The sequence below is a fragment of the Dendrobium catenatum genome, unplaced genomic scaffold (genome assembly GCF_001605985.2).
Source record: "Dendrobium catenatum unplaced genomic scaffold, ASM160598v2 fragScaff_scaffold_133, whole genome shotgun sequence".
Taxonomy (NCBI): domain Eukaryota; kingdom Viridiplantae; phylum Streptophyta; class Magnoliopsida; order Asparagales; family Orchidaceae; genus Dendrobium; species Dendrobium catenatum.
Window position 1 is genome coordinate 12463659 of NW_021318595.1, and position 10849 is coordinate 12474507.

General features: G+C 32.3%; 1 protein-coding gene across 1 annotated transcript in view; it reads left to right on the plus strand.

Annotated features, from left to right (window-relative positions):
- Positions 1-8446, plus strand: part of LOC110104719 (ATP-dependent Clp protease proteolytic subunit 5, chloroplastic) — a 30908-nt gene extending 22462 nt beyond the window's left edge. Inside the window, exons 8-10 of the mRNA XM_020833947.2 lie at positions 6424-6458; positions 6551-6639; positions 7947-8446. Coding sequence (XP_020689606.1) covers positions 6424-6458; positions 6551-6639; positions 7947-8138 — 316 coding nt within the window. The 3' untranslated portion in view covers positions 8139-8446. The remainder of the gene's footprint in view (positions 1-6423; positions 6459-6550; positions 6640-7946) is intronic.
- Positions 8447-10849: the final 2403 nt, after the last annotated feature.

The following is a 10849-nucleotide window of genomic DNA, read 5'->3' on the forward strand; positions in this document are numbered from 1 at the left end:
TGAATTGCCAATGGTCAAAATACGATTTTATTCTCAATGGTTTTTATTTAAACTATATTCTAACCGTAAATAAATAAAATTTTAATTATAAAAAAGGAACTAATTAATTTAAAATAAAAAATAATATTTAATATGAAATAAAAATTAACTAACTAATTAATTTTAAAATGAATATTAATTAAATAGTTAATATAACTTTTAATAATTATTTGTTAAATCATTTAAATAGTTTAAATTTTATTATTATTTTTTAATTTGTAAAAGCCGCCGGAAAAGCTGTCGGAACTTTCCGTGGGAAACCACCGCCGGAAATGTGCCGAAAAGCCGCCGGAAATGTGGCCGCCGGAAAGCCGTCGGTAATTAGTGATTTTCCTGTAGTGTGGACTACATTGAATTTTCTTTTTCGTGCTGAAGATGACTACAGTCAGAAGTTGTATTGAGCATAGTAATAGTGGAGGATTTACATTGAGTGTAGATGGATGTAATGACAACATTTCATTATGGTGACCTTGAAGAAGAGTTGTACATGGTATAACCTCAAGGATATGTGGTCACAGATAAAAAAAGATTGATGTGTAGGCTCAAAAAGAGCCAATATGGGAGGCACCAAGACAATTGCACAAAAGATTTGATAGGTTTATGCTAGAATGGGTGCACGAAGTGCCAGACAAATCATTGTTATTTTTTTCCAAATATTTGGACAACTATTATATATTATTGCTCTTATATGTGGATAATATATTGATTGTATGATTTTATATAGAGAATATAAGAAAGTTGGAGGAGTTATTAAAGGAGTTTGAAATAAAAATTTTGTATCCAAAAAAGAAAATTCTTGGTATCAGAATCAGCAGGGATAGAAGTGCAGGTATATTAAAGTTGTTTCAAGCTGATTATGTTGAAAAGGCGTTGTAGAGATTTTCAATATGAGTGAGGAAAAGCTAGTTTGTACTTCTTTGGAACAATCACGTAAATCTAAAGCAAAAATAGATGAAGAGGACTTTGTATGCTTCAATAGTTAGAAGTTTGATGTATGCTATGATTTGCACGAGACTAGATATTACATATGCAGTGGGAGTGATCAACAGATTTATGAGTAACCCAGATAAACTTCTTTTGGAGGCGGTTAAGTGAATTCTCATGTACTTGAGATGATCAGTTGACAGAACTTTTTATTTTAGAATGTAGAGATTGATTCACAGGGTTATGTAGATTTTGATATTGTTGGAGATTTTAATGGTAGAAGCATAACTAGTTATATCTTCACTTTGGAAAACACTGCAGTGAGTTGAATTTTCAAGTTATAGAAGATTGTTGCACTCTTTGCCAAATAAACTGAATATATTTCTATTAGTGAGGCTAGTTAGAAGATGATATGGTTGCAAAGTTTCTTCGCAGAACTTAGAAAATGACAAAGGAATAATAAATTGCATAGTGACAGCTCGAGCGCTATTCATCTAGTCAAGAATACTGCATTCCATGTCAAGACAAAACATATCTGACTTAGGTATCATTTCATCATACCACTTCTGTAAGATGATCTATTATCTTTGGAGAAGATTCACACGACCCAGAATCCTGCAGACATGTTGACATAGATGGTGACAATTGATAAATTGAAGCTATGTGTAACTTAAGCTGATCTTCATGAAGGATGAGAGCAGGGGTGAGCCACGCTATATGTATTATGATTGGTGCTATAGATTGGGATAATGATTGATTGCAATGAGTTTCTAAATGGGATATTGTTAGTTTTATGTGGAATCTGATTGTGTCGATCAGTCGAGTTATATTATTGTCTCGGTCTTTAATTTCATCGATCGAGCTCGCTGGGCGGTTGTTGGGGTCTTCCCCTTGGGTTATGGTGCTTTCCATCTGAAAATATTTTTTTTTCATACAATCGTACAGCGTTGCGGTGTTGTGTACTTGAGTTCTGCAGCATTGTGTACTTGAGCTTTGTGGTGTTATATAGTTTTCTTGAAGACAGACAAAGAGTGGAGCGCTCTAGACCCTGACGCAATGACGCTGTCAGACAGACTGGAGATAGGGAATGTAGGGCCACAGTGTTGGGAGGCGGGCTAAGCAGTTTTCTTTCTCATTTTTCATGAAGGATTGTGTCCCTTGGTGGTTTTTAGCGGGTTTTTCTTCATTTGTTCACATATGAGAATGGTGTAAGAGTGAACAGAGACCCGAAGATAGTGAGAGAGAAAGAGATCTTTACAAAATTTTCCTCATTTTCATAGCGAATTTCTTGGCGTAGTGTGGCTCTATGATTTTTTTCTCAGTTTTGAATTTTTTCCACATTAAATCCTAGCATTCTTTCTTTTCGTTGCATTTTCTCTTTCTTGTTTGTGCTCACTATGTAGTTTACTTCCCCAATAGTAGAGAGAGAGATAGATAGAGAGCAAGCTCTAGAAATTTGCAATACTTGCCTACTCGATTGTGGACCGAGCACTCGAGTAGACCCCAAGTGAGCGTGAGACGACAGGGATGATCGTCGAGAGAACAGGTTGCAAAAGATGAAGGCGTAAAAAACTAACCTAATTTCTTGCCATATTTGAGATTACTTAGGTGGTAAGTAAAATGCTAGTGCGGGCTCGGGCCTCCAGCTTAAATCCACTAATGGGTGCCTATGAAGTGGGAAGATTGAGATTCACAAATAGAACTAGGATTGATTGAACTTTACTCAAATATAAAAAAATCTTCTTGATGGCTCCTTGTTCCTATGTTGTTCTTGGTTTGATATCCTCCTTTGTATGTTCCTTGCTTTATGATCGTTGCTTTAAATTACCTCATTTATTTCTCACTTCTTTGCATTCATCAAATCCTTTACCCCTTCCTAAACAATTTTAAGTGGAGAGATAATAGGAGACAGAAATGATCATCTGGTAATAGAGAGGGGGTTGAGGAGAAGACCTATGTGGCCATTATTTGCAAGGAGGCCTAGGGTTGGTTAGCTAGTGAGAAAGTCAGAGAGTAGGGAGAGACTTATCATGCCTTGAATTTCTTCATTTGATTCATGGATAGAATTGAAAGTAATCAACTTAGGTACACGCCATTGTTTATGGATGTAATTGAAATATGTACAAGCTACTATTTATAGAAATCTAAACCTTAGGATCTCTATTATAATTAAGAAGAGTTATCTTTTTATCATTCATGAAATAAAGCTCTTAAGTTTGGTCTATCCTGTTATCTTGATAAATATTCAAGCACATTTGAATAAATATTTAAAATCTTGATAATTATTGACTAAATTTAAAATAATTAAAAAATAAATAATATATGAGGCACATATATGGACACCAAAACATGTCATGACATGGATATGAGATATGATATTTTTTGAAAATATAAGACATTGACATGGGTTATTTGTCAATATTAATTGTAATGTTAATAATAATAATAATTAATGATAAGAAAAATAGAACTCTCAGGATGCAATAATCTCTAATTTATAAATAGCAATTTCTTTTTTAATGAATATTAAAAAGATTTAACATAAAATAACTTTTGTAAATAAAAAAAATGTTAATGATTAATAGGATAAGTGATGTTATCCTTTTTTTATTTTGAAGAGAAAGAAAATTATTTGAATTTCAAAAACAATTGTGAAACAAAAATGCTAATGCGCTAGACCTTGTCCTACTATCATGTTTAACATGTGTTGGAATTTTTTCTTTATCTTCTGTCGAATCCAAGTATGTTTCAAATGTGTCAATATCATATTACGACAAATATGTTTCAAATGTGTCAATAGCATATTGGGTGTTAGCCTAATATCCTACACTACATAACCTTCAATCTAGAGTGTAATTTTATTTTATTAGCCAATTCTCTCTCCTCTACTTTGTTTGGTTGTCCACGCTAGATTTGGATATATTTGTGGGACTTAAATTCAAGTTCTTGAATTTCTCTTGAATTTGATTTAACATCCATGTAGTCTTGCATGTTTTATGCATCCAATCTAACTCATGAGTTTTATTTGGGTTGAATTTTAATCTAAATATGGCTTAGATGTGACTAACTATGAAATAAAACCAGTGTTGGTGCACTAATTTGCTCTACCAATTTGGCTTGGTTCTTGATTAACCAAGCTTAAATTACATGAAAGAGCCTCCCAATTCATCCATTACGGGAATTATAGCTTGCCTAACTCAAGCCTAAGGTTAATGGCATATATAAAGTATTCTACTTATGTAATTGTTAAATTTTTTTTTAATTTCAATTTTTATAATATAAATTTATGTAATTGTTAACTTGATTCGTGTTGATATTTACTATATTCATCCTTTTGATATCAGACTCTCTTTTAATTTTGAGGGATGGTTTATTTTTAAATAAATATAAATCATTCGTTATCATTAGATTTTTTCCTTTATATTTTTTAATTTTAGATTCTCGCTTTATTGCTGCATGGTCTGTCTACATAAGTATTGTATTTTTATATAAGGAAGTCCAGTCACTTGAGTAAAATTCAGTACTTCTTTTTATAGTACTTCTCTAGTTCCCTCTTAAAGTAAAATTTAAGGGAGGCTGAGGAAGTACAAGATACAATCATTTGGAGTGTTTAGCTTGTGTTTCTTGAAGCAACTCTATAAGTTAAGGGAAAAGGAGTGTAGAGGAGATACTTTCGTTAACATTATTGGAATATCAAATGATAATTAAGTGTGATGGGTTAAATAAACCTTTTTTTTTAATACAATAGAATGAGAATTTAGAATGGGAACCTAAACTCTAGAGTAAAGGATGTGATTAAAAGGAAGACATACGTCTAGAGTATTATGCGATGATAATTTTATGAGGACTTTAAGAAAATTATAAAATTATTTTATAAATTATGAATGTTGACAACAAATAAGTCTTTATTAGTTAAGTGTGGTATAATTGAGAACATAAGATAGAGGTGTAAGAGGAAAAATAAGAGGAAAGATGACTATATTAAAATGATGGTAAGAGTAGCATTCATTAAAAGATAAGATGATGAAAAAATGCACATGAATATTTTAGGCATGAATGATGAGGACATAATATTCATCAATAAAACAACTTCATAGAGCTAATATGCAATGATTAGATATGAAAATGAGTAGATTAAAAATAATATGTACAAAATAGAGTTGAACATCTCATGTGGAGAAGGGGAATACATAAAGCTAATCCCAAAGAGTTTTAAGAAGTATTTTATTTCCCTTTCCTACATTTGAATATCACAAAAAAATTTAATTAACCTCTTAGAATTCAAGAAAAATTAAAGCTTAAGCTTTTCACTCTTCATTAGTTTATGTGGAAGCTTAAGCTTCAAATCAAGAAGCTTATGCTTTATATCACAAATGCGTTGAAATTCACGCTTAATGGCGTTTTGGGACTGTTTCATCTCGAGGTTACTTTTGACCTTTAAAATGCGTTTTTAAAACACCGATTTGCTTGAGAAAAAACGTCTTGTATTCCTCATAATCTTTACTGGCCTTCATAGTATTTCAATCTTCCTTTTGCATGTATCTACCAATTTCCACATCTTTCTTTTCATGTTGATTTTTACTCATTTATAAACCATACTATTACCAGTCTTGAGAATAGACGTATTTCTTATTTCTTTTTGTGTCGAACTCATGTAGCCAATTTTGCAGCATTGTGCATTAGAATTGCCCTGTTTATGCCAGAAATATCATTTTAATTGTCCTCCACCCCCTTTGCATTGCATTGTTTATGTTTGAATTATCAGTAAAACTAGATTTATCATGTCATTGGCAATTACCAGTAAACTTCTGGTTTACTGGGTGTTTTTCTCCCTTGATGCGACCATAAAATAAACCTTTAAGTCTAGTGTTCATTTGGTCACTGCCGCTGCCACTGCCCGCCCAGGAGTGAAACCAGCCTTAATTTTCAAGTTTGGGGGGTGAGGGGGGGTCTTATAAGTAAATTGTTAGTGCTGCCTCGAATTTGGCTCGACCCTTCATTACAAGAAAATGGTCGTTAAAGATATCTTTTAGGTACTTAAAATAACTATGGCCTCTAAATAATAAAGGAACTTGATATTCGAGGGTCCAAGGGGGGCAGTGCCTCGTGGCAGGGTTCGACCTTCCCCCGAAATAAATTTTGGTTGTAAGGATATTTTGGAATTCAAATAAATAAATAAAATGATAAATTCTCTTTACTATTTGTTGTGAGCAATTGACTAAAGACTAATATTTTAAAATTTTTTGGGGGGCTAATTGCCTAAAAATCTTTGTAATAAAGGCTAAAAAATAGATGGAGGGGGATGAATTATCTAAAAAATCATGCATTAAAGAAAATTTTTTACTGTTTAATTTCTTATTGCATATGCGTCCCTTCTTATAGTCTACTGTTCATTTGTTTGTTTGGATTGAACATGAAAGTCACTAACTCCTGCTATTTTTCTTACCTGGGAATTAACAGTATGGGGGCTTTCATACTAAGTTCAGGCACCAAGGGTAATTATTTTATTTTACCTTTCTGTGTTAATTATCATTCTTGAGTTGATTTAATATGATAAATTATTTTTCTTTTGACGAAATTAATTCAGGAAAACGTTTCAGCTTACCAAACTCCAGAATCATGATTCATCAGCCCCTTGGCGGTGCCCAAGGTGGACAAACTGATATAGATATACAGGTGAGCTTCATATCTATGGCTTCTTTACCTTCTGGATTCATTTCTGTCTCCAAAACTCTATTGAAAGGAAGGATATATGGCTATTTTTTTTTCTAATTTTTGAGGGATTTATATGCATATAACATAGTTCTTATATCTTTATATTTACTACATAAAACACCCTAATCTTTTAATTATAACAAAAATATCGCTAACATTAACTTATCTAAACTGTGAAGTGTAATGCATCTTTTTATGCATATGTTTTGATGTGATTTACGTATTAAGGTGTCATGCAAGTAAATATAAAAATTTGTGTCAAATATAAAATTTTGAGAGATTTACATACATACCATTACATTTTAATGTATTTATACATATATAACATCTAAAATTTTTTATTTATTTCTATAACATAATAATAACTAAATCATAGGGGTGTCAATATTGGACACGATCCGAAAACCCGACCCGAACACGACACGGAAATTTCGGGTTCGTGTTGACCCGAACCCAAACCGGGTCGGATTTAGGTTAGATTTTTCTACCCATTTCAAAAATTGGGTTGGGTTCGGTTTGACCCGAAAACCCGAAAATGACCCAGATTGACTCGCTAACCGAGTGGCCCGCGTGACCGTCACAGACCACCGCTGCCCGAGGCCAATCATGTGTCGCCCCCGCTTGCCTGCATTAGGCTGCCCGTCGCGTGATCGTGCCTTCCTTCTCCTGCCTAACTTGCCCGCATCGCCGCGTGTCGCTGCATGCCGCGTCCAGGTCCCAAGGTCCGTGTCCAGGCCTGCGTGCGGGCGTACCGAGCTTGTTGCAGTTGCCCGCATGTCCCGCTTCCAGGTCCAGGCGTCCAGTTTTCCCCAGCTCCCGCGAATGTCAGGCTGTCGGCGTCCTGCCGCCCACGTTCGGCATCCCGCTTTCGGGTTGTGTCGGGTTGACCGAACCCAAAGCCGGTGGGCCTCGGGTCCGGAAAACCGACCCATTTGTAAAAACGGGCATGTGTGGGTTGACCTGAACAGTGCCGGGTCAATTCCTGGTTCGACCTAAACCCAACCCGTGACCCGAAATTGACACCTCTACTAAATCATATCAAAACATATACATGAAAAATCATTTCGTTATGTCACTATTTTTTTTTTCGGTGCAATTTAAAGATTAGAATGTTACGTGAATAAATATGAAATTTTAGATGTTAGTTATGTAAATACATAAGAAATCAATGGTATGTATGTAAATCCATCAAAATATTCATGAAATGCATGTAAATCTCCCTAAATTCTTCACGATCACATTTCCTAAATTCTTCCTATTTTTTTCAGGCAAATGAGATGCTTCATCACAAGGCTAACTTGAATGGGTATCTAGCTTACCATACTGGTCAGAGTCTGGAAAAGATAAACCAGGATACAGATCGAGACTTCTTCATGAGTGCTAAAGAGGCAAAAGAATATGGCTTAATTGATGGAGTAATAATGAATCCACTCAAAGCTTTTCAACCTCTTCCAGCTTGAGATTATGAAGAAGCTGTAGCTATCACTGTTCTGATCAATTCTGCAGCTTTGAGTTGAAGAATCAGTAATTGAGGATTAGAGTACTCTGATCTGCTGGAAAAATGAATTTGTAATGTTGGGTTATCATTCTTATTAGTCTTATTGTAACCAATTAGAGTTAGATTACATAGTTGCTTGAATATTATTGTCAATTAAATGGATGTCAGAAAACTGAAAATCCCATGCACATCAACAGAGCAAGTTAATGTAATTTGAAGGCTAGTTGCATCAAGTGGATTATGATTAGTCAAAATTTTTGTTGTTGATTATTGTAGCTCTCCCTTTCTTTTCCTCCTAGCATAAATAGTGGCCTTTTGTATAGCCTAAAGCCATCCATCTATTCAATCCGTTCGCCATCTTAAACTGAGCTCATTTTGATTTGTTGGTCGGAAGTTTTGATTACCAACTAAGACGATTTGGGTTTGAGTCTTATGTATCTGATGTGTATATGAATTTGTTTTAATTGGCCTAAATGTCCCTAAAAAATAAAGATCAAATATTCAGGTTAGTGCAATCCCTCTTTAAAATAATATTTTTCCTCTCTAAAATGAGTTTTCTCTTTCTTGAGTTTAATTGTAATAATTTAAATATATAATTTTATTACTATATATTATTTAATTTATAGATTTTATTTAATTTGAATTCATTTGATTTGATTTTAATTATTTGATAAAAATTAAGTATTGATAAGAAAAAATTTAAGTATGCATATTTATCTATTTATTTGATGTTTTCATTATACTTGTATTTCTAATAATATAAATATTTTTAAAGTATTTATGATATAGGGAAATTAATATAAGAACATAGAATAGCTCATCAAACAAGCAATCAAATAATCATTAAATAAGCATTTTATCAAATTTTTAGTGAAATATATACTGAACATTAAGTGCACATATTTAAATGAACAAATGAGTAAATGTTTGAGTTTTTTTATTTATATATATGAAGAGCTTTTAAAATTTTATTCTTGCTTGTTAAATCATGCAAATAAAGGAACATAAATGAGCCTTCTAGTTGTTCATTGAGTGCCCTTGTTCTCTTATAACCATAGCTACAACTTTGGTGATTGAAGAAATTCATAGCTTTACTCATGTGATCACATCTACAATGAGAGAGCCACAATCTTAATTTTAGCTATGTTAATAAGACAAAATTCAAAGAAAAGACTTTTATTTCATCATAATTGCTAAATTAATAAAAAAAAAAACTAAGTACAAGTTTTGCATTCTATTTTATATTTTAATTGGAAATCAAGTCATATACATCTTTCTCAATTTATGATATTAGGCAGTCATTGAGGTAGTCATCACTTACTTTAATATGTAATCGTTTCTTAACAATCTTCATTATAGAAAGTATTTTCTCCATTATAATAGTAACAACTGAAAGAGCCAATGTCAAGCTAATAAACATGTAAACTAGGGGATAGAAGGCGTCTTTCTTAACCTTAATGATTTATTTTACGAGATCAACAAGACTTCTTAAAGATAGAAACTCATTGTTTGTATGTATACAATAATGTATATAGATAGCTGATGTTCAAGGGTCATAAGTTCAATTATAGAAAAAATCTCTTGAATATACCTCCACAAGATGAATTAATTTTCTCTTATCGGGAACAGAAAATGAATCACTTGATTTAGGCACGCCACACAAAGAAGAAACTCATTACTGGCTTTAGAGAATTGATTATTCAATTGTTAGAGTTGTAATTAATAATGTGTAAAAAAAATTAACATAATAATGATGTATATTTGTTCTTTTTCATTTCTTTGTACTGATCGTATACGGGGTTTAAATATAGAAATCATATTAGGAATTTTAATTTTAAAAATATTGCAAAATTATGATGTTTCTTTAAATAAAATATCTCATCCATTATCATTCATCATCTGCAATCATTGCTTGAAAACCCTCACTAGTTTCATTGCATTCATAATTTCTTGATATTTTCTTTACATTACTTGTGACAATTCATTTGTAATCCCTAAAATATCAATATTAAAGTACATATCCAAAATAAAGTCAAAACATTCTATAAAATATATCAAAATATCAATTTTAACTGATTGTTGATCATGTATCTCATCTTCCTTAATAATTTCAAGCACTTATAATACTAAAACATACTTTTTAACTAAACTAATTAGAGTATGAAAATATGAACTCCACTGCATGGCACCAACTTGTTGGAAAGTGGTCTCTTAGTTCAATCCTCGCCCATTGTTCAACTCCAGAGTGATAAGATGAAAAATAATTGTATTATGCTAAATGAATTTAAGAATATCACTCTTCTTATATGAAACTCCCACAAAATTCATAATTCTTAAAGTGATATAAAAATATACTTTACCTCCCAATAATTTTTTGTTATAATCACTAAGCATAACTAGAGTTAATGGCCAAAACAGTAAATATTTGGATTATTATTAAGTGTTAGTACCTTCAAATAATGAAACTCTCATTAATATTAGATGCCCCCATCATATCCTTGACGATATATTTTATATATTTCCAATGAATGCTTTGTAAGTATAGATTCAAGAGATGTCTTAAATGTAACTACATTAGTCGAGAAAATATGCTTAATAACTATAAATTTCTCAATAATTTGACCCAATTTATCTATAAATCTCACAACAATAACTAACTATTCCTTCGTGGAT